Source organism: Sciurus vulgaris (genome assembly GCF_902686455.1).
Source record: "Sciurus vulgaris genome assembly, chromosome: 1".
Taxonomy (NCBI): Eukaryota; Metazoa; Chordata; class Mammalia; order Rodentia; family Sciuridae; genus Sciurus; species Sciurus vulgaris.
This window is the reverse complement of record NC_136461.1, coordinates 11,921,678-11,945,567: the sequence shown is the minus strand read 5'-3', so window position 1 is coordinate 11,945,567 and position 23,890 is coordinate 11,921,678. Positions and strand designations below refer to the sequence as shown.

The 23,890-nt window shown below is 63.4% G+C and overlaps 1 protein-coding gene across 3 annotated transcripts in view; it reads right to left on the bottom strand.

Annotated features, from left to right (window-relative positions):
• ARHGEF10L (Rho guanine nucleotide exchange factor 10 like) overlaps nucleotides 1–23,890 on the bottom strand; it is a 124,598-nt gene that overhangs the window by 68,875 nt on the left and 31,833 nt on the right. For all 3 annotated transcript variants that reach the window (XM_079109498.1, XM_079109497.1, XM_079109499.1), the window contains exons 2-4: nucleotides 13,694–13,773; nucleotides 9,647–9,829; nucleotides 8,920–8,953 (exon numbers count right to left, since the gene is read on the bottom strand). In XM_079109498.1, coding sequence (XP_078965624.1) covers nucleotides 8,920–8,953; nucleotides 9,647–9,829; nucleotides 13,694–13,730 — 254 coding nt within the window. In that variant the 5' untranslated portion in view covers nucleotides 13,731–13,773. The remainder of the gene's footprint in view (nucleotides 1–8,919; nucleotides 8,954–9,646; nucleotides 9,830–13,693; nucleotides 13,774–23,890) is intronic.

Genomic DNA, 23,890 nt, shown 5'->3' with positions numbered 1-23,890 from the left:
AGCACTGGCTATCTGTGTTAAGCACCAAGCACTGGCTCTCTGTGTTAAGCACCAAGCACTGGCTCTCTGTGTTAAGCACCAAGCACTGGCTCTCTGTGTTAAGCACCAAGCACTGGCTCTCTGTGTTAAGCACCAAGCACTGGCTCTCTGTGTTAAGCACTAAGCACGGCTCTCTGTGTTAAGCACCAAGCACTGGCTATCTGTGTTAAGCACCAAGCACTGGCTCTCTGTGTTAAGCACTAAGCACTGGCTCTCTGTGTTAAGCACCAAGCACTGGCTCTCTGTGTTAAGCACCAAGCACTGGCTCTCTGTGTTAAGCACCAAGCACTGGCTCTCTGTGTTAAGCACCAAGCACTGGCTCTCTGTGTTAAGCACTAAGCACTGGCTCTCTGTGTTAAGCACTAAGCACTGGCTCTCTGTGTTAAGCACCAAGCACGGCTCTCTGTGTTAAGCACTAAGCATGGCTCTCTGTGCCAGGAGCCTCTTTCCTCCAGGACAGAGCCAACGGGAAGCTCCCTCCCTCCATTCTCCCTCGCAGGAATAAAGGTCTCGCAGGTCTCCAGAGCACTGCAACCCCCTATGGAGGGAGACCTGAACCCCACACCTGAGGACAGGCAGGACCAGTGACGGGCTTTCCCAGGACAGACAAGCAGATGGAAAGAGTCAGGAGGCCGGCCAGGCCACCTGAACCGGCGATCAGGGCAGCATTGCCCTGATCCTAATGTGCGTCCTGAGATGGGCACCTCCTCCACAGTGCCTTCGCCCCGACCACAGCCCTGTCTAGTGGTGAGGACACCAGATGAACCAGGACCAGAGGCTTCCTACAAAACACCTGGCCCTCACTCCTCGCGGAAACCAAGCAGAAGCACCCAGGCCAGCGGTGCTGAGGAGAAGCGACCTGCGAATGCACGTGGGTCCCGGATGGATCCTGGCACGCAAGGGGAAACCCCGCGGGAGCCTCGCAAGTCTGGGGCTTGCGGACAGCAGCCGGCCAGCCTGGGTTCCAGTTTTGGCAACGGTGCCCGGGTCACGGAAGGCCCCGTCACGGAAGGACCTGGGTGAGGGGCACTCCAGGGATGGCTTTGCAACTTTTCTTAAATCTAAAGTCATTCAAGAGAAGGGAACTTAGGCTGCTGGGCGCCCCTCCGGATCCTGCAGCAGCCCCGCTGCGGGTGAGAGGCCCCAGGCCGCATTGCCTGGGGGTGGCAGAGCCAGGCCATGACACCAGCTTGCCTGCCTCCAAGCCAGGCACTTGCCCCACCACCCCTGCCTCCCCAGTAGTCTGTGAAGAGAGAGGCTCCCATGTACTGTCCAGCACAGTGGCCATCAGCCCAGTGTAACTACTGGGCACTTGAAATGGAGCAATTGTGACCTCGGGAGTCAGTTCTTGATTTTTCTTGCTTTAGGCCATTTATTCTGGATAGCTGGCTGCCCCGACCTGGGCCCTATGGGTCTGGGTCTCCTGCACGACTGGAGAAGTGAGCTCAGCTCACACCAGACACGGGCAGCACTACCCTACAGGAGGGTGACCACACATTGCAGTCCATGTCAGCACACCAGAGAGAGTGTGGCCTGGGACTGAGGGCCAGCAGGGAGCAGGGCTGTCCTGGAACAGGAGTAGGGGTGGCCTAGGGAGTTGCCAGAGCCCCGATTTCCAGGAGCTGCTTCCCTGAGCCACCAACCCAACGCAGGGGCCCCTGGAGGTGCTGAATTCCGATGCTCAGAAGAGCTCAACCAGATCCGCCTGCTCCAGCGGGGGCCACATGGGCTTAGGGATCACTGCCTGGCGACCTCCACCCACAAACCCTCCTCGCTTTAACACTTAACCACGACCAGCAGGGACCTGGGACACCACAGAGAGGCTGGTGCCTGGGCCTCCTGGCTACACGTCATAAAGCGCAATGGGTATCCAGCTGGGGCACTGGTCCTGGGGTCCTGGGCTGGACACGGAAGGTTCAGCCCACAGACAGAAGTCACTTCGAGCCCGCGCCCACTGCCCACATCACGTGACCAGCAAGGAGCACAGCTCTGATCTGAACCAAGTTGATCGGCCTCCAAAGCCTTGGAGGTGCAAAGCAGGTGCTCCTTGGCAGACACGGGAAAGGGCCTCCCAGGCAGGAGTAGAGGAGTCAAGAGGCTGGGTGGGGAGGGGAGCAGGGTCGAGGACGCAGAGGACAGGGCAGAATGAGGCGGAGGGCCTCCTCCCTCCCGGCCCTTCACCATCTGCCAAGCCACTCACCCAGCTCACTACACAGGAGGTGGCCTGCCCAGCTGCTGTCCAGGGAATCCACCCAGGCCCTGCCCCTGCCGGCTGCAAAGTCTCATTCTCCCAAACACCCCTGGGGCCTCCTCAAAGGCCCAGACGACGCGAGGGCCAGGAACACCATCGGAGGCCAGCAATCTGGGCCTTATCAGAGCTTCCTGCGCCCTTGATGCCACTCAGCTTGCACGGGACAGAGGCCACACTGCCCAGGTTTCCCAGGTGAGGCCTCTGCTGCCCAGTGCAGGGATGGAAACTGAAGGCCAAAGACCAGAGGGAGGAGCTCAACCAGAAGAGGAGGGCGTGGGAGCAAGGGATACCGGGGGACCTGCCCAGCACCCGACCACCAGTGTCCCATGCCCCCTGGAGGGTCTGCAGTCCTCTGACAGCCGGGACCTGCTCTCCTGGCCACCCCCTTCAGCCCTGGCAACAGTGAGCAGCCCAGGATGACCACAGCACCCCTGGCCTGTTTTAGAGATGAGAAGACCCCCACCACCATGAATGGCAGCGGCCCCGCCAGCCCACGCACGGGCAGGAGGAAAGGCTTCTCCCAGCTCAGGGCAGGAGGGCCTGGGAGAGCGTTCGCCTTGTGAGCCTGGAGCGGGGCCCAGCCTGTAGCAGTGAGCCTGGAGGAGCTGGCAGAAGTCTGCTGGAGCAGGATGGCCCGCTGCTCCGGACGCTCGCCCCTCCAACAATCCCACGACCACGGGAAAAGAAGGGCCAACGCGAGCCGAGCCGGCTGCAGCCAGCTCTCCTCTCGGCCTAGTTCCGGCTGGCTGTGCTCTTAGCACCCAGAAGCCCTCACGACGTCTGGTCCAAGGACTCAACACCACAGTCCACCCCGGAGTCTCCCGGAGCTCCTGCCGGCCCCGCCCCAGGCCCCTGCCCCAGTGACTCCAAGCTCCGGTCTGCGGGAGGCCCCCGCACGGGTGCTTTCTAAAACTCCCACAGGCCTTGCGAGGGGCCAGGCTGGAGAGAAGACGCACACAGTCCAAAGCCAACAGCCTGGACCAGACCTCGGCTCTGCCACTTGGCCAAGTGCATAGAAGACAAGTCGTTAAATGTGAAACCAGGCGAATAACTGCTTCTGCTTCCTGTCCTGAGGGTGAAGTGAGAAGATGCCAGTAAGGCACTTGTTACTTCCTGTGTCTCAGTGTCCATATCTGTGAAATGGGCCACGGAACCTCCTCTCCTCACAAATCCACTTACTGATGAATGGGGCAGTGAGGAGCCACATGGGGAGGTCTGGGGAGGGTCCCCTGTGTGGCACCAAACAGCCCTCCGTGGGCAGCCAGCATCAAGGCCACCTGGCGAGCCATCTCTGCTCGGCCTGGCCCACACACCCAGGTGCAGACCCCAACCCCAGCCTCCAGCCTCCGGTCCCTGAGTATGTACCTCCCTTCGACATCTCGGGGTCCCTGGGCTCCGTGATCACACTGTGCAAACGGGCCCCAGCGTAGCGTATGGAGAATCACGTGGGGTGTTGTAGAATACAGGTTCCCATGGGAAAACACTCACCATATGTAATTAGGGGGGGAAACGCAGCAAGCCATGAAATAGTAAGTGCAATAAAACCACAGCTCCACAAAAAAAATCTGTCCCCTGGAAAGGCACAAAGAGGCGTCAGACAGCCCCGCAGAGGAGCAGAGGAAGGGGGGTCACGCGAGGAGGGACTGGCCGGCACTGGGCGCGGTTCAGCGTAGGAACCCGGGTTGGCCTGCCTGGGCCCTGAGCTCGATCCCCAGCACCATGAAAGTTAGAAGTAAGAAGAAGGCTGGACTGGCCAGCCGGGGTCCCTTGTGTCCAGAGTCTGCCTGACAGAGCTGTGTGCTTTGGGGACAGTGACATCGAGACACTCCATGACCAGGCCTGGGAGGCTGGACCTTCGGTTCATCCTCCCACAGCTCCAGCAGACAGACTTCACTCATCTCTTCACAGAGGGGAGACCGAGGCTTCGGCAGGGGCCCACGAGCAGGTCCTGGAAGCTGCTGGGGTTTGACCCTGGTTCTGCCCTATGTCGCTCTGTGACCTTGAGCTTGTGTCTTGTCCCCTCTGTGTCTATTGCCATATCTCTAAATCAGGGTTTATAACAGCGCCTGCTCCCTAAGTGTCCTGAGGAGTCATGAGAAAAGGGAGGCCACGCCCTAGAACAGGGCCTGGCACAGTAAGGGCCGCATACCTACGAGCCATTACCCGGCTGTAGAGCCCCCACACACGCAGGCACATAAGAAGAGCAAGACCTGGGCCAGAATGCCAGCCGCCAGGGTGAATGCTCAGCAAAGATATGCGACGGAGGGATGGGAGGTGGGGCGGGCAGGGGAGGGCAGTGGAATTCCAGGGGCAGCGGCGTGGCCCCACGGCTGGGCCAGGAGTCTGGACCCTCACCCACTAGGCAACGCTGAGGTGGGGGCTGGGGAGGCAAAACCAGCAGGAACGGCGAACAAGCCCAGGGCTGCTGCGGGCAGAAGAGCAGGCCTGGCCCAGTCTAGCAGGAACATGGAAGCTGGGACCAGCGCTTTCACACCCGGCCAGCACTGCTGCTCAGGGCCAGTCTCTCCACGGTTCCCTCGGGGTGGAGATCACCAGGGCACAGGCTCCAAAATCCACTGGGACAGACAAAGCCCGCAGGCCTCAACGGACAGCTTCGGGGCAGAGGCTCCTGACCCGGCCTGCCCTTTACCCACTCGAGGAGATCAGGTGACCTGCCTCACGCTCCAAGCCTGGGCTGCTGTCCAGCAGGACAGCTACCAGGGCAGCGCCCGCCTCCCAGGGCTCCTTGGGGGAGCACACGGCCGCGCACACAGAGCACTCAGTACAGGCTCAGTACCTGCAACAGCGGTGTTTGGCCACTCAGCTGTGTGGCCTTGGGCCACTGAGCCCCTCCAAGTCCCCAGTCCCCTTTCCATGGCCTCTGATCTGGCCCCTGCCAGCTGCCAGAGGCAGAATCCGGCTTTGGAGATGCTCTGGCCACGTGGCTCGTCTTCTCCGGGGGCCCCTTCCAGACGCCCGGGCCTTCTACCCACCCAGCGTTCAACGGTGTCCTACGGCACTCACCCGTGCCCAGGGCTGTGCTAAGCACAGGACATGGCAGCAAAGCGCCCCCTCCCAAAGAGGCCTGCCTCCTTGGCTCACAGGTGGGGAGAGACAGCTGCGCCCTGCGCCCTCACAGGGATGGGGTGCTTTCCCTCTGCTCCCACTTCAAGGGAAGGGGCCCCACCCAGAACCACAGCAGGCACTGCAGAGGCTCCCCAGGAGGGTCTCCAGAACGCTCCACAGCTGGGAAACCAGCACTCCGGAGAGTGCAGAGATCACCTCTTCGCAGGCAAATCTCGCCTTAAACACGCTGAGATCGTCCACACCGAGTCAGTCGCCCCGCCCCTCGGGCCACGCGTGGGTTCTGGAGGATCGCCTGGTGCCTGGGGCCTGGCTTCCTGGTCAGAGGGGCCTCAGTTCTGGTCTCAGGTCCGAATCCACATGGACTACCTAGATGTGACCCGGGCACACCACCTTCCTCCCAGCAGTGACAGTGCTTATCTCCCAGAGCCAGGAGCAGCGCACAGATCTGGCACCCAGCTTGGTGCCCTGTTCGGAGCACAAGATCCTCCCTGTTACATTAGAATTGACACTCGTCACTATCATCTGCTAACAGACGTCCCACCGAGGAGGGACAGTATCACCAGGTAGCAGGGCACTTGAAGCTGGCTGCTCCCCAGCAGCAGGACGGGCAGCTCCAGCCACCGTCCCCCCCGGGACTGTCCTGCAGCAAAACCACACCACTCAGGGCCTCATTCAGCAACACCCGCAGCTCTGTTGACTCCACGGCCAGCCCCTCAGTGACCTGGGACAGCCACAGGTGGCCTTCCAGGCTCCCTTATCAACACAGCCACCTGCCAAGGTCCCGGCTGCCCATCGGCCTGAGCCTCATAGCCATGAGGCAGGCGGGGGGACCCCTTCACTGTGGAGGTGGAGGCTGCCCATGTGGCCGGCCAGTGGGTGAGCACAGGAGTCAACCCGGAGCCCAGGCACACAGAGGAGGCTCTGAGCCGTGGGCACAGCCTGCCAGATAAGCCCAGCCAGATAAGCCCAACCGATAAGCGATAAGCGTCACACCTGCCTCTCCTTGTTCCTGCCCCACAGGCCGGGCAGGCCCTGGGGAGGAGGCTGGCCACCCGGCTGTGCTGAGTAAGAAAACGAGGCCCAGCAAGCTCTTCTCCCTCCCTCCCACACTCCTGCCTGGCCAGGTCACCACCGTGGCTGAGAAGGGGCGGGGGGCAAGGCAGGGGAAGCCGCTGCTGGAGCGACCCCAAGGGGAGCGGGCACTTGGGGACAAAGCTCTGCAGATCTCTGAAGGTTTCTAACCACGTGGTCAGGAGCTCTGGAAGTTGGAAGGTGGAAGCCAGGTAGGCAGCCCAGCATGTGCAGGACGGCGTCCCAAGCCCCCCACAGGGCCACAGAGCAGACCCAGACGAGAGCGGAAGTGTCCGTCTGAGACCTGGGGGTGCTTCTGGGTTTGTCTGCAGCACTCGGCTTGAACCCAGCAGCATTCATTTCCAGGCCCCTTTTTCATCTGGAGACAAGGTCTCACTGAGTTGGCCAGGGTGGCCTGGGACTTGTGATCCTCCTGCCACAGCCACCCGAGGTGCTGGAATGACAGGCGTGCAATGTTTGCCTGGTGATCACCTTTGGAGAAGTTAAAAAAAAAACAGACAAGAAAATCAAAATTTTGTTTCCCTGTCTCCTGGATGAGAAAATGACCCAGACTGATTCTCCTCCCTGAGGTCACAGGGGGGCGGCAGCAACCTGGCCCCACAGGACCCAGGGGGAGGGACGCAACTGGGAGCAGCGAGAGGGCACTGGGCGTGGGGACCCTGCAGACCCCGCGTGGGATACCAAGGGCCCCCTGGGCCCCTCTGCAGGGGGAGCACATCCCGTGAACGGCACTCAGCAAGGGACAGTAAAAGCCCTATTGCCTGTGTAGTGCACTCAGGAGTGATGCTCGTTCAGGGTTGTCACCGGGAGACCCCAGCCCCAGTAATTCAGACCCAGCCTGAGGCAAGGCAATGCCGGGGAGCAGCCGACTGCAGAGCCATCGCGCACGCTTAGGGGACCAGAGCTCACTACAGCCTAGCACTTCCAGGTGGATTCCAGCCAACACATGGGAGCACGGGCCCAGAGAGGTTCCCAGGCATCCGCAGCCATAACACAAGCGAGGGCTGAGCCAGTGCCTCCAGCAAGAGGAGCTCAGAGGAGCCAGGTCGCTACAGCCACTGAGAGCAGCAAGCAGGGGGCTCAGGGGAGGCGGGCCCTCCCTGCCAGGACCACGGCTCACTGAAGACCCTAAGGTCCCCACCCACAGCAGGACCAACACACTGCAGGCACGCGCTCTAGCGGGCTGGTCACTTGGCCTCAGCATGGCACTCAGCACCAGCCTAACGTGATCTGGCCGCAGTGTCGCTGAGGCCGAGCTTGGGAGCCAGGTCCTAGGACACAGCAGGACCACAGTGCAGAGGGAAAGCAGCACTCCTGCCCCAAGCTCAAGGGGACTGGAGGGGAGCTGCGGAGAACCAAGCAGGGAGGGGTCCCGCTCATGCCCAACTGCTCGGGGCCTCTGCTGCCCGACATCCACCCAGCCCTCCTTCTCCCCCCCAAGAAGTCACTCCTGCGGGCTCAGACTGGATGACAAGCCCTCCGCCCCCGTGTCTACAGCCCCAGCAGCTGAGTCTCTGCAGCCACACCCCCCGCATACCCTGGGGGCTCTGATCCCTTGGAAGATCCCAGCCCTGGCAGGACAGGATGCTCCGGAGGGGCAGGGCCACTGTCCGTTGACTCAGGCTTCCTCATGGGAAGGACAGGCCGGCCCCTCACTCTGCACTTAGTTAGGTCACAAGCCCAGCGGAACCCTTCCGGGGCCACCTCCTCCAGACAGCAAAGGAGCACAGGCAAGGGCTCCCTCCTCATTGGGGCCTGGACCGAGATCTGCATCTCAGAGAGCTCCAGGCTGCGGGTCGCCTGCGTGAGAATGAGCATGCCCCAGTTCACCCCAGAAAGACCCCTCCCCACCAAGACAGCCAGGACTTAAACTCAGGCCCTGATGCCCCTGGCCACTCGCTGGGGACTGGACCCCTCACTGTTTAGAAAAGGAGACTCTGAGCGCCAGCCACCTGCAAGGCCTCGGCCCCCAGCCCAGGGCAGGAGCAGGAGGGGCTGTAATCCAACAGGTGCCTGGCTCGGGGCCCAGCAGGGCCAGGCGCTAGGAGAAACCGGGCCTGTTTCACAGAATCCAGGCTAGCGCCTGAGCCTGGGTCATCACGCAGCACCCAGCACCCAGCTCAACCCACGGGCTCCCAGGTAGAGGGCAGCATGCCCAGCAAGCCACAGGAGGGGAACGGGGGCCAGCAACACACCCCGAGGCAGGAACGACTAGAGGGCCAGGTGTCCCTGCTCTCCAAGCAACCCAGGCGTCTTAGGTAGGAACCCACCAAGGCCACACAGCTGGCGAGCACAGACTTCAGGGCCAAAGACAGGAAGCCAACACAAAGGGAAGGCCAGGGGCTGAGCTGGTCCTGGGCAAAGGGTCTCAATGACACGACACCCTCCTCAGCCCACCCTGCTCCCACCCTGCTCAGTCTCCTTTTTCCAACCCAGCGAGGTCTACTTACTCAGTCTGGGACGGCGTGGCGGCCGGCGCTGGGTCTGCAGGAGAGGAGCAGAGGGAGAGCTGGTCAGGCAGGAGACTGGGCCCAGGACTTGGCCCATGCGCCCTGTCCCCGCCTCTCTGAGGGCGCTGGGGACAGGGCCTGGCCCGGGGTGCCTGGCGGCTCCTGCCTCCCTTCCCCCAGTCACTGCTCAGTGATTCAGCCCCTACCTGTCCTACCTGCAGGTCGCCACCCCCACCCGAGCCCAGCCCCAGCCAGAACCAGCATCGCCTGCTCAGCCTCCCCAGCCCCCAGAGCCCGCTGTCCCCAGCCTGCAGGAAGTTCCGGCTGGTCGGGTCCCCAGAGTCTCTCCCAGATGACAGAATCAGCCCAGCAGCTGCCACTTCCAGCTGCCCTTATTAGAACCGCCCACCCCCGCCCCCAGGCCACTGGCCCCCAGGCAGACCAGAGGAGCTCCGGGGAGGGCCTCAGAGACCCAAGCTCCAGCAGCAAACCGGGCCAGCCTGGTCCATTTACCAAGTGCCAAAGTGAGCCAGATGTTGCAGGAACGCTAGGAATTCCATTCCCAAGGGAAGCGCGGAATGCAGCTCTTCCCAGCAACCCCTTCCTGCTTTCTGGGGACAGCAGAGGGGCCAGCAGGCATTCCTGAGAGTCTCCTCCGCTAGCTCTCTGCACCCCGTGGGTCCAGACACCTGGAACTCAGGCTCTACGGTCCCTAGAAACACCTTACCTGTGCAGGGGGCAGAGTCACAGTGGATCAGAGAGGGCTCGGCATCCCTCTCAGAGGCAGGGAAGGGAACAACCAGGCCTGTGCCAATGTCCTCTTCATCGCTGTCCTCGAACTCAAAGGCCTCTCCGGCGTCATCCTCCGCCTCAGGGAAGGGGCCTGGGGCTCCGGGAATCTCGGGGTCTCCTGCAGGAGAGGAGGCAAGCAGGCTGCAGGCCTCGGAGGCTCGGCCGGGGGCGGGAGGTCAGCGGAGCGCTCGCTCTGAACCAGGAACCAGCTGGGTAGAACCGCGCAGGCCGCAGGCCGGATGGTCCTGCTGGGCTCCTGGGCCGGCCAAGCACAGTGCTGAGGCAGGTCTGCCCTCCCCTCCCTTCCCGTTCTGTTTTGCAGGCTGAAGTCTTCGGGAGGTGTCCGGTGCTCGTGTGCAGGTGCACGCGGGCAGGCAAGCGTGTCCTGCTCTTGGCTCTCCTCCACGCTGCCTGGGGATGCCTGGGTCCACCCCAGGTGCAGACAGCACCCAGGCACCAGGGCCAGTGGCTGAGCAGGGCAGGGGCCTGAGCCCCAAGGCCGTGGGCAGCTGGGTCTGCTTCACGGTCTACACAGCAACCAGCCTCCCGGGCAGCCTGCACAGTCCCTGGGGCACGGCCACACGGCTCAGCACGAGCGAGCTGGGGCCTGGGCCTGCGTGGTCGGGTGAGGCACTCCTCTGCTGTGCCCCCATGTCCTCCCCAACACCCCAGTAGGCTGACCTGCCCATCGACCTCCACCTCGGCTGTGGACACCATGCTCGGACAGGACAGCCCTGCGGTGGGCTGCCCTGCGCAAGGCGGTGCTCAGCAGCAACCTGGCTCTACCGCCACTGGGCAGGGCCCTCCAGTCATGACCACCGATGTCTCCTGCATCACAGCCCCCAGGGGGGAAATCACTGGCTGAGGACCTCCGGGCAGGCACCGCTCAACACAGCAGCAGGTTACACCAGGGTCCAGGACAGTGAGGCCTGTGATGACTGTCTCCTCCCTGCCTGAGACCCTGGAGGACAGGACTGTCTGGCCCAGGCCGAGGTGAGTGAGTGACTGGGTGGGAGGACGACGGTGGAGAAGTGTGCATGGGCCAGCAGATGGACGGGGCCACTTCTGATTCCGACGGTCGCTCCAACCAGCACATTGCAAATCACGCCCCCAGTGGCCCTGAGATTCCCAGCGCAGAACATTCTAGGTGCAAATATCTCAAATTGAGACAGTTTCCTCAGCTGCTGGTCTGTAGGGAACAGTCTCCGACCTCCCCTGGGATGTGAGGACCAGAGGCCGCTGAGGCAGAGCCAGTCCCTCCTGCTGGGTGGCCCCTTGGGTCAGTGACGTGGCCCTGGATACCAGCTCCTTCCCCAGGAGTGGAAACTCACTGGGACCCTGAAGTGCAGCCCTGTACTGCACCTGAAGCCTCCACGCCAGTCCCGCTTACACAAGGAGCCCAAAGATGGACAGGCCAGGTGCGGCGCCCACGGTCACGCAGCTGACACACAGGGCAGACTCAACCCAGTCCATTCGCGTGTGCACGCACATACTCTTCTGCTCGCCCCTTGCTCTCACCTCCCCAGCTACACGGGTCCCTTGCTGCAAGAATGCGCCAGGCAAGGCCTGCCTCAGGACCTTTGCACTGCCAACCCAGGGCCTGGAATAGCCTCCCCTGGTATCGTCTCCCACTTGGACACCCTCAGCTCTTTATGTCCCCCTCAGTGAGGCTGCCCAAGACCCTGAGTCCCTGCTGGCCTGGCCTGCTTGCTCTTATCCTTTATCAGCACACAACAAGCCATGTCACCTCCACCCCGTCCACCACTCCCATGGGAACCTGAGCTCTGCACAGGTGGTTTCTCAGTTCTGTCCCTGGTGTACCCTGGCCCTAGAGCAGGGTCCAGCACGTGGCGGGCACACGGTGAGCACCTGTGGAAACTGACCCCACACACACTCCTGATATCATGTCCACGGGTTCTGGTTTAAGTGTTTCCAAATTCTGGAGTAAATGACCACAGGTCACTGCGACCATGGCTGGTCAGCCATCGCCCACTGCGGGCTGTCCTTGATCGCTGGGCGGGTCTCCCTGCAGGGAGAGCTGGTGGCACCACGGTGACCAGGGCTTGCAGGTCAGGCCCCCGGGGCGCAGCTCAGACCCCAGCTGTCCCCGGCGCTGGCTGCTGAGTGTGGGTCCCTGACCCCCCCAAGCTTCGCTCAGCCCCCCAGGTGCCCGGGGGGCTCACGGCCGCCATTCTCACCATGACGACCGCTGGTCGTCATGGTCACTGTCTGCACCTTCCCCCTCGGGCACCCTGCCCCAGTGGTCACTGGCGTCACAGTCCTGATGGCCTGCGGGGGAGGGCAGTGTCCCCACTCAGGAGCCAGGCCTGGGCCCCCGGGCAGTGTCACAAGCACAGGACCCAGCTGCCCATCAATGTCACGCACTCGTCATTGGCAGGAGGCTGAGGGGAAGGAAGACCTGGTCCGGGTGTCCAGGAGCTCGCTGCCGCCAGGAAGACGGACACGGCAGGGGCACACCAACCACCGCGGCCCCCAGACAGTGCGAGGGGACCCTGGCTGCCCATGCCGAGCCCCGAGGACGAGAGCCTGCTGTGCCCACGCGGCCATGCTCCGCCAAGACTGGGCGGGAGCCGGTGCCCGGTGGGTGAAGACGGGGCAAGGGAGGCGCCTGGCAGCCGGGGAAGCCCCTCGGGAGTGGGGTGGCACTTGCTCAGATGACAGGGAGTTCCCACAGGACCTGAGAATGGCAAGGGCCCCGGGGCTAGGCGGCAGGCGCCAGCAGGACGGAGTGGACTCTGTCAGTCTCGTCCTCCCCACCACACGGGTCCTCTGGAGCGTGGAACAGGCAGCAGGGACAGAGGGGCCCCGGCACGGCTGCAGACGTGCCTGTCCTCAGGCTGCGCCCTGCGCCCGCCGCCCTGGCTCCACGTGGTCAGACATGGCTCCTCATCAGGAGGAGGAGCCCCGCGGCCGGGCCCGGTTCCTGGGAGCTGAACAGAGCCCTTCCCAGCCAGCTGGACAGGTGGCAGGACAGGAGGTGCCACGCACGCCTCTGGTGTTCCCAGACACACCCGGTCCTGGGGACAGCCCACCCGGCGAGCCACCCGTGGCCATGGCAAAGTCAGGTCATCTAGCAGGTTCCCCACCAGGCGGAGGTGGCCCCAGGGTCCCCGGCTCAACAGAGGGCTGTTCAGCAAGGATGAGAGGCAGCGTCTGACCCGGGGCAGGGGTGGGGCCACACACAACCAGGGGACAGTCTTCCACTCAGCCGGTCACTGCTCACCCTCACCGGGGCCTTGCCCAGGCTTAGACTTTGCGACAGGAGGATAGGGCCTTACTGTGGCCGCCTGGTTGATGACCACCCCAAGTCACTGCTCTAAGCCCACAGTGTCAGTGGAAGGGTCAGGATCCAAACTCAGACTGGGCTGGCCGCAAAGCCCTCGCTGGTGACCGCTGCCCCCCTGCCTCCCCACTGCAGGGCGAAAGGACAGCAAGCGGCACCTGTGGGCCAAACAGCCCAATTCCTCCAGGGTCCCTGGACTCCACCCGCAGGGGCTGAGGCCCCAAAGCCGGTTTCCAAATACACACAGGACGCTGGACGAAGTTCAGATAAGCGGTGAAGAGTTTTGTGAGAATAAGAAACCTTTCCTGCCTCCTCTTCCCCGAGTCTGCCAAACCGGGCCTGCTGAGACCTGACCTCATGGCCGACCCTGCCCCCAGCCTCGGGCTTCCGCCCTCACAGCACAAGCTTCAGCCCCAGGCCCACACTGCCCACCCTCCAGGTACCTCAGGGGAACAGGTAAGAACCAGCCCTCGCCCCGCGTCGGCTCAAGAAGAAGGAGCCGCGTTCTGTGGCTAAGGAGCCCCAGGCAGGCCTGGCGGCCGCGGAGCTAAACTCTCCCCTGGTCCGTCTGCTCCAAAGCTGACCACAGCTCGATGGCATGGGGCTGGTGCCATCTGCTGGGCCCGTAGGCCCCGAGCGAGGTGGGACAGCAGGGCAGGGAGAGAGTGGGCAACGTACCTGCGTCAGGCTGTGGAGGAGGGTCGGAGGAAGCCATCAGACAAAGTCCAGCTCAGACCAGCGCCGTCCCCACCGCCTGCCTGTGGAAAAAGGCCAGAAAGCCAATCAGATGGCGCTCAAGACTGAAGTCTGGTCCCCCGAGGTCCCCAAGGTCCCTGGCCAGGACCCGCACACGCCAGGGGTGGTTCCCCCACTTCCCAGCAGTCCCCAGGCCTGGGGCAGCCCTACGAGAGGCCTGGCCTCACCCAGTGCAAATCATTAACCCAGGGAAGACCAGCCGCTGCCCCACCAAAGCCCCACCTTCCCAGAAGCCACTGCACCCAGACTTTCCTCTGCCCGCTCCCCAGGGCACTCGGCACTGCAGTCCAGCAGAGGGTCCCTCCTTGTGCCCTCTGGCCAGGGCCCAGGTGGGCTTGGCCTGGACCGCCACAGGCCACAGCATGGCTGCCACTTCCTCCTGCAGCCTGCTGAAGGCCACTCTCTCTGCCTCATCCTGCCCCCAGCTGGCCAGCTGGCAGGGGGCCACCTGGCCTTGGCACGTGGGTGTAAGGAGGGAAAGGGCTGCGGAGGTGGGGCCCAGGCCAGGCCCCAGGGGCTCCAGCAGCTTCTCCCGGCCCAGGCGGGCCACCCACCCTAGGTGGGCTCACACTCCCAGGAGGCCCGCCCAGGTGGGCTTCCCCCCTCGTCCTATCCCCTGCCACCACCCCCGCCGAGCTGGGGCTCTCTCCAGGCAGAACAGCCAGCCCTCCAGGCCCCAGCCTGGTCTCCTTCCCGGTCCTAAAGGCCTCGGTTTAACTGGCCGACCGAGTGACAACAGGGGGCACTGGCAGCATCAGTGACGTACCCGCGCCCGTGCCGCCGCCTCTCGGACGTCATTCTGAGCGCATCTCAGGCGTTACGGTGTGAGTCCAGACCATAAAGGGAACAGTGAGGCCCAGAAGAGGCAAGCAGCTCGCCTCGGCCACACAGCTGGGAAGGGCCAAGGTTCAAGTCCGACCATCAGGGCTGCGGGACTTGCTCATTAAGGAACTGCCACGTTTGAGTCCTCTCGAAATTCAAGCAGGACGAATAGCGTGGAGTAAAATGCCTCCCCCGACCCCAGGCCCTGACCCCACAAGCAACCGTTCGTCTCTCGAGAACCCTCCGGAACAATCCCAGGGATCTGCCAGCTTGCACATCTGCGCAGCCGTCGGCCCCATCGGTGGTCGCCTTCCACGGTTTCAGTTGCCCACAGTCCACGGGCTCCGCCTGGCTCCACCATCCCAAGAGCCATCCTCAGGTGACAGCGGCCGATGCATGTCACCACCTCCGTCACTGCCTCCCTTCCCCTCCTCAGGCAGGCGGCAGGCATCCTGTCACCTCCTGCCACCCAAGAAGGAACGTGAGCAGGGTGCAGTCTTTTGACAGAGGGAGGCAGAGACCCCAGTCCCAGGTCCACCACAGTATGCTGCTGACTCCTCAGTGTCCTCGTGGGCTATCGTTGCTGACCCCTCGCTGTGGCTACCGTATCAATCACACCTCGTCACAGGCATGCACGGGTGGCTGGCGTAGGGACCGGCACCACCCGGGGTTCGGGCACCCACTGGGGTCTCAGAGCACGCTCCCTGCAGGCGAGGGTAGGGAGGGCTCCGACCCTGCGTGCAGCCGACTTTCTTACCTAACTCTCAGTAACCGTCTCGGAACACGCCACAGGAGTCAGCCTCCCAGCCAGGCACAGCTGTGATCCCGGCAGCTCGGAGGCTGAGGCAGGAGGTTCGCAAGTTCCAGGCTGGCCTGGGCAACTTAGCAAGACCCTCTCTCAAAACAAAAAGGGCTAGGGACATAGCTCAGTGGTAGACGTGCGCTGGGTTTAATCCCCAATACCAAAAGAGGGAAAGATAAAAGGTCAGGCCTGGGGGCGCACACCTGTGATCCCGGTGGCTCGGGAGGCTGAGGCAGGAGGATCACCAGTTCAAAGCCAGCCCCAGCAACTCAGCGAGGCCCTGAGCAACTGCGGAGACCCTGTCTCAAAATAAGATATTAAACAGGGCTGTGGATGTGGCTCACTGGTTAAGTGCCTGGTACCAAAAAAAATAAAATAAAAATAAAGAATGGAGGAGAAGGAGAAGCCCCTTGGACTGCACATGGTCCGGAAGCTTCCGAGGAAGAACTGGAGCCCACAGATGCACTGCAGTCCTGGAGCAGAGCCTCCCTCGGAAAACTGACCCAGGCCCTTGGCAGGCGTCCTCCAGCAGAAGAGGCTCTGGTGAAGGAGCGTCCAGGAATCAGTGGCCAGCAAGCAGGGAGGTCCAGCCGCCCGGTTCCGGCTGTTTCGGAAGCACAGAGGGAAAGGGCGCGAAGGAAGCCCCAGGATGGCGGCAGGCCTCCCTCTGACCTCCTCTCTCTGAATTTCCCAGATGCCCCCAGGGGGCGCCAGGAGGAGGGAAAATGAAAACAACACAGGGCTGTCCTGCTTCCTGCAGCGCTGGACGCAGCGGGCCTGGAGCCAGCCAGCCGACGCTCTGCCCCAGCCACACCCGGCCACCATCTGCTCTCCAGAGGGACCCGACGCCAATGCCTCCCAATGCCTCGGGGCTGCACGTGGGCACCAGACACGGCTCCAGGCTGGCGCTGAGGCTTTGAATGTGTGGACTGAGTCCGAAGGGAAAGGGGCCGCCCAGGCCTGCGGCTCCAGTGGGCGGTGACTCCAGGGCCCTGGCTAAAAGAAGGGGCTGTGGCGGAGGATCTGAGTTCAAGCCCCGGCTCGGCCACGCGCTACAGCAACAGGGAAGGGCCTCCTCGCTTCCACACCGGGCGTGCTGTGCTGGCCAGTGAGGACGAGGTGACCAACTCAAGGCTGACCATGCCCAGCTCGGGGCCGGGTTCGGATGTTCTTCTCTGGGGTCACCTTTTGTACAATGACGGCCAAGATCAATGGGCAGGCCGACCCCAGATGGCTTTCCCCTCCACTGTGCAGAACGTGAGAAGGAGGCGGCTTCCGGTGGCGCTCAGAGGGAGGCCCAAGGGGCCAGGGAGGAAGCCCCCGGCTCCAGGCTGCAGCACGCGACGCAGAGGTTGAGCTCAGAGAGCCAGGACGCGGGAGCAGCCAGCACGGCGCCTCCCACCACCCTGCTGCCACTCACCAGTGGGGTCCCGCCGCACTAATTCAACCAAAGTGCTTATCAGCCGCTCTGGGGCCTCCCCCCAGGGTTCAAGTCCATGTGCCCCACCAGGAACCACCCCCGCACCAACCCTGCACCAGGAAACAAGGCCAGGCCCCGGCCCAGGCACCCATCCTGACGCCAGGCCTCAGAGGTGCCCGTCTCCGGGAAGCCAGGAGCTGGGGACAGGGTGGCAGGGTGAGACCAGGTGCCTGGGCTGGTCAGGACCAGAGCCCCCACTGCCCGCGTCCCTCTGGCTCTCAGCTCTCCTAGATACGCGCCTGGCCAACCTGTGCGCCCCCTCGGCTGCCGCAGTGACTGCTCCACACCTACCGTCAGCCCCTCCTTTGAACCCCTCCTCGTGGCCTTCAGAATGGATCCCGGGCCCTGACAGGGCCGCCCAACCTCTCTGGTCTTAGGAGCTCCCTACCTGGCTTGGGTTTCTGCAGCCCCAGGACCCCGCAGACAGTTCCCGTCTCTGGGCCTTTGCTGGGCCGTGTGTTCCCTCCAGATTCTCTCCCACTAGCAGACTCCTACTCGACCTTCAAAACCCAGGCCCCGTCTGCTCTGTGAACCCTCCCTTGACTCATTCCACACAGTGGTTCCCAATCCGGGTTGTGGAGCTTTTGAAAACCACTTCTGGCCCCAGGCTTGGTGCTACAAGTTCTGATTCGGGGTGCAGCTGGTTGTGGGGGTGCAGAGTATTCTCAAAACCCACAGGTGAAACTGATGTGCGCACAGGGCTGGAGACTGCAGCCCTCCACGTGGCCTCTGCGCTGCCCAGAAGCCCAGGGCCCAGGAGGAATGCAGGTGAGGCTGGGGCGGAGCAGGAAGAGGAGGCCACAGCCTGGTTGGGGGCGGGGCAGGGGTACCACAGTCCCTGAGTCCCTAAGCACCAGGAGCCACCTGGTGGAGACTCCGGAGAGAGGCCCACAGCTTTATCCAGGAAGGGGCTGGCAAGTGAGGGGCCAGGGTCCTGCTGCTCCTCTCCTTGGGGGACCAGACCCCTCGCACAGACTGCTGACCCGAGTCCAGTCGGGCTGCCAGCAGCAGACCAGCCGTGGGATCGCACACTGGAAGTACCAGCAAGGCCCCAGCCTGGCCGCAGGATTCAATGTTCCTCTGACTTGATTCCCATTCCAGATGAGGATCAAGAGGCTGGAGGGATCCAGGGAGGCCCCGAGGTCAAACTACTACTACTAAGCCAGTCTCCGCAGCGGTGTGGCAGGGTCGGCCGGGGGGCCCTTCCGGGAATTCCCTGGAGGTGGCTGGCCAGCTGTGCCAAAGGGACGAAGGGCCAGGCTCCTCCCCTCGCCTGGGGTGCCAGGCCTCTCAGGGCTTCCGAGGTGGGGGCAGCAAGAACTCCCTTTCCTCTGTGCTGGGAAGGCCAAGGGAGCCTCCAGGAGGAGCCCCCACCGCCAGAGCAGGGCAGCAAGGCTGGGTCAATGGCTGGGGCCTCACACAATGAAGGCTCTGTCCAGAGCCTACTGGTCACCCCCACCACTGACCTCCCGGGCCAGCCTGGTCAATGAGCTGCAGGCGGGGACAGTGAGGAGCGGCCAGAGCCCCAGCCCCAGCCCCACCCCCACCAAGCCTCTATGGGAAAGAGCTGCCCCAATGGCCCAGCCACAGGGGACCCCTGGGGGCCGTTGCCTGGGAAACCCAGCTCCTGAGGGGGCTGCCTCCAGGCTCAGGCCCAGCCCTCCTCCTCTCCCCCTCCCAGCCCCCAATGGATTGACCCATTTGTCCCCAGGGCCCAGCCGGGGAGGGGTCAGCAGCTGCGATGTGGACAGCCGCCTGCTATCCGCACGGAAGGGTCCCACCCTCTTCTCTGCCCAGCCACATCCTGGGCAACCCAAAATATGGCACCAGAGAGCCCAGCTGAGGCCAGGAGGGGGCAGCGGCAGGACCCCTGGGCGTGAAGTCCTCCCCCTAACCAAGCCTCAGTTCCCTGCCTACAGCGGGGCCTCCTCCTGCCCAGGTAACCCCAGGCCAGCGGGCTGGGGCCCCCACGCAGCAGAGAGCCCCACACGCCGGAACCAAGGCCGAGGGCCGATCCCATGTTCACAGACAGGAAGCCCAAGGACCGACCCAAAGTCACGGGAAGGCTGAGCTGGAGAACGGCGGTCTGTGGCAGCCTGCGATCCAGGGCATGTCTGGAGTCGGAGGGGCACGCAGGCCACCCGGGCGTTCCAGGCGCTCAAGTGCAGAGGCCGACTGCTCCAGCCCCAGCTCCAGGGGCACTGCAGGCCCCGAGGATGAAGGCCGCAGGCACGTGAGACCCCCTCACAACTTCTGGAGGCTCTCCCTCCCAGCCCAGGTCATTCACCCTGCCTGCCGCCTACTACCAGAGGCCCTGGGCAAAGAACCAAGAGAGCCCAGCAGGCTCCTGTGCTGCAGCAGCCGGTCAGAGGCCAGCAGCGGCGGCTCTGTGGGGGCAGCGCCCGGGCAGAGCAGGTGGGCACAGCATCCCACTTCCAGGCCAGAGCCAGTGTGGGGACTGCAGGGCAGAATGTCTGCAAGTCCTGGCTGCACTTGCTCAGCGGGCCCGTGAAGCAGGTGTGTGTGCAGGGGAGCTGAGGTTCTGGGAGTGAGGCATGAGCGAGGTAATGAACTTGACCTGCTCCTGGCAGAAACCCACCCAAGGCACCTCCAGGACCGCCCACCAGCCGGCTGGCTAGGGGCTCAGCAGTGCACCCGCCCACCTGGGTGGAGCTGCAGGGGCACCTTCCTGCACACCCCAGGGGCCTGCTGAGTGGCACTGGCAGGGCGGAGGAGGTGCCCCTCCCCATGGGCACCCCTCCCCGTGGCCTGGGCCTCCTGCCCACCATGTGGAACGTGGCTTAGCTTCTGCATGCAGAGCACCTGGGCTGGTCTGGGGATGACTGCATGGTGGGATTTCGGAGCTGCCCCACAGGCGGCCTGGTGCCTTCCTGGTGGCGGTTACAGCCTGCCTGTCCCATCCCTGCATGTTCCCAGGAGCACCTCCCCCTCGGGCCCCAGGGAGGAGATGTTGGCAGAAGCCAGGAGGACCGAGCCTCCCTCCCGGGCCCCTCCCAGCAACCGCACAGACGCCGCCGCGGTGTCTCCCACCTGAACCCCGCCTGTCACCCTAGAAGTGAGGCCCAGGCTGTCTCCAGCTCTCCTTCCACTCGGCCCCACGCTAGCTACCCGCAGTCAGGCGTCTGCCCACCAGCCACAAGCCAACCCCGAGGTCACCTGAGGCCCCGAGGCCAGACCCGAGGGCTCCAGCCCGCAGCCCCTGCCCTAGCCCGCTCGGCCCCAGACGGGCCCCACCACGCTCCTGGGCAACGTTGCCCACATCTGTGCAGGGACACTCTCCTGGTCTCCCCTGGAATGCAGACCTGCCCTCTGCCGGGAGGCGTCTGCACCCTGCTCCAGCAGGCAGGGAACCCAAGCACCGCCACACCAAGCCCTGAGCACCAGCCTGCCAGCTCCATCCCGCCAGCAGCTCTGGCTCTGGCCCAAAACCCGGAGTCGTCCTGGCCTCCTCCTTCTCCCACACCCAGCCTTAGCCATCAGCAAATCTCGCTGGCTCTGCCTTCAAAACACCCTGTCTCCCCCATCTCCCCACCTCCACGGCCACCGCTGCTCCAAATCACCTAGACTGTTGTGGGAACAGCCTCTACTGGTCTCCGCTCCCACCTTGATGCCCCACCCTGCTCACTGTTCTCAGCAAAGCAGCCATGGGGATCCCCTGCCCAGACCCTGTGTGCTTCCCCTTCCCCCATCCAAAGGGAGGCCCGGGCCCTCATCCTGACCTGGGGTCCCCACCACCTCTGTGACTCCATTCCTATGTCTCTCCTGTGACCAACTCCACTCTCATCATGACTGCCTGGCACTTTCTTGAACACCCAGCATGCTCCTACCCCAGGCCCTTTGCACTTGCTGCTCCCCTGCCTGGGATGTTCTTCCCACGTATATCCATTCCGCTGGCTCCCTCTCCTTCAGGGCTCTGCTCCAAAGCCACCCATGGGACAGCCCACACTCGTGGCCCTGGCGCTATACCCCAACCCTGCTGTCCAGCGTCACAGCACTGAGCACCTCCCGACATCACCAGCACACCTGTTATGTGTTTCTATCACTTTCCTCTTACTGGTGTGTGGACTCCACAAAGGAAGGACCACTGTCCACAGCCCTGGAGCAGAGCCTGGCACACCACAGACCCCAAGACGCACTTGCCGGGTGAACAAAGGGGGCGCCCAGGTCGGCACCCTGAGGAGAGGTGGCCATGGCCAGTGTGGGACGCCCACTCCTGGGAAGGGCTCCTCCCATCTGGGCAGCTCCTCCAGGGTGCTTCACAAACACCCACCCCGCTGTGCTGCAGAGGGGCGGTTCCCCAAAACCAGCGTGGGACGTGGTCTGGGGCCCAGCCAGGGAGTGATCAGGAGGGGGTGGGGCGGGGTGGGGAAGGACTTGGGCTATTTTTAAAAACTTGCTCCCAAAAGACCACATTCTTCCCCTGGTGAGTCAGAAGCATGTGGCCGGGCGAGGGCCCCAGGACCCAGGAGACTTGGGCTGCCAGCTGGCCACGGTGGGCAGGTACGCACATGGGCAGGTGGGTCCCCAGTGCGGATTCAGCTTTCCAGGGAAGGGGCCGGGCCAGGCGTGGGGTCCGGGGTTGGCGGCCATGCAGAACTGAGCAGGCCCGTCAAAACACACAGGCCTCAGCCGTGCCTCTGTCCTGGAAGGGGCCGTCCACTGTCCCACAGGGGCATGAGACAAAACTGCGGACAGAACCAGCTCAGACCAACAACCAAGGCAGGGCGCAAGCTGGGCAGAGCTCTGACTGAACATGCAGAGTGCCTGCACGTGAGGCCAGACCCATGCCGGTGCGTGCAGCCCTTCCCGGAGAAGTGTGAGCTCCTTCCAGCTGTCCTTGCCCCTGGAAGAGATGGGGAGACCTGGGGACTCGGGCTACGCCAGGCCAGGGCCACACCAGCTGCCTCAGGCCCCATAATGGAGGAGGAAGACGAGCCTCCGAGAGGCAGAGCCACCCCACCCAAGTCCAGAAGCACCTTGAGGTCTGTCTGCTTCCAAGTCCAAAGCCAGACAGACCCCCAGCATCAGGCCTGTGGGTCCAGGAGGCCAATGGGGTGACCCTATGCCCTTGCGCTTGACTTCAAGAGAAGGGCCTGGCGTCCGGGGAGTGGCAAGGGGCAGGGCACTGGCTGCAGCCCTTGAGGGAGAGTGGGGGGGTCTTTGGCTTCGACAGGGGTTCGCCCCGAATCCTGCCGTCCTGGGTGAGTCGAGTCCATGACGCTGACCCGCGCAGAAGCCATCCCCAAACACGGGCCCGCAGTGGTTACCAGCTGAACAAAGGGAGCGGGCGCCGACGGACCCTGCCGGGGGCTCCAAGGAGCTGCCCACGCCCTGGTCCCAGGGCGCATCCCTCAAGGTCCTCCGGTCTCCCTCCTCCCTCGGCACCATGCGTCGGGGGCCCACCTGCCCACGTTCTGCTTCACAGTGGGAAACGGGCAATGCACTTGGGCTGCTCTGAAGTGGCCTCTGGTCCTGCCAAGTGCCCCTCAGGGGGCCGGCCATGGTTTTTACAAGAGTGAGCCCTGCTGGGTCCTGGCTGGGTCCCCAGCCCGACGCTGAGATAATTCACTGCCGATTCCTGGCTTTCGCTTCCACTAGGAACCCGCACCACATAGGGTGCTCCAAGGATTAAACGAGGTGCCTGCTTAGAACACATGTGGCCCTGGGTTCAATCCCAGCACCATGAAAAAGAATGTTTATTCAGTTGGATAATCATTCACAAGAGCCTGGCGAGGTGACGCACACCTGTAATCTCGGTGGCTCAGGAGGCTGAGGCAGGAGGATCGTGAGTTCAAAGTCAGCCTCAGCAATTTAGTGAGACCTTTCTCTGAATAAAATATTTTAAAAAGGGCTGGGGATGTGGCTAAGTGGTTAAAAGCCCCTTGGTACAAAAAAATAATCATAGTAGTCCACATGGATGCTCTGCTCTCTGAGAAAGGGGACACAGCAGCTGCTGACTGGCTGAATGGATACACGACCGGCTCTTCCTGAACAGATGTAGCATTGAGCTACGGGCCAGAGTGGGGACTCCCCCGGGCCCTCGCTGCCCTCCAGGGCCCTCCTGAGACATCACAGCAAGGTACAGGGCAGCCTCTCCTGCAGCGTCCAACCATGCACTACCCCCGCGGTGAAGAAGGGGTGGCCACTAAAGTGCTCTGGGACAGCCGCCAGCTGGGCCTGACCCTGAGCAAACCCACTCAGCCCCCTGAGCTCCCCAGGCCCTCCCCCACCTCTGCCCCCGTTAGAGTAAGGGAGGATCTGAACCCGGCTCCCTCGGTTGGAGTGAGGCAGCACTGGCCACGGCCCTGTATCCGTGCGTGCGGCACAGGAACAGCCCCAGAGGTGCAAGAGAAGCGAGGCAGCCGGAGAACCCGCCCCTGGGAGAGCTGCAGACACCAGACGGCTGCTGGGTCCTTGCTGAACCTTAAAAATAACCTGTTGAGTACAGGGACAGCGACCTCCCCCAGGCAGCAAACAGGACAGCCAACAGCACGTCCCTGGCAGCCACTGGGCACAGGAGCTCCCCAAGTAACCTCACAGAGACCCACGGCCTGGGAGGCAATGGGGGTTCCGCCCAGCATGCCGCCCACAGAGACTTGCTCAAAGGTGCTGGAGGGCAGCTGCCTGGAGCGCCACCTGGCTGCTGCCTGCCAGGACTGAGCCCTCCCTGGGTCCACCCAGGGTCGTTCAGGCGGCCAGGTTCTCTGGCAAGGACAGCCACCCACGTCTCCTCAACGAGTGTGCAAACCGGAAGTGCTACAGCCCCATTTCCCACACACCATCCGCCAGACCCGCGGTCTCCAGGCCCCGACCCTGGGGACGGCTTAGCTCAACATGCAGGCAGTGACAGGAGAGCCAGCCGCCCCTCTGATCCTGCTGCCATCCCACAGCCCACCCTGACCCCTAGGCAAACTTGGAACCCGCCAGCCCCACACCACCAGGCTGGGCTGAGGAGCCAGCGGCCTTGGTTCGGTGGTCCCGGGCTCCACCAGAT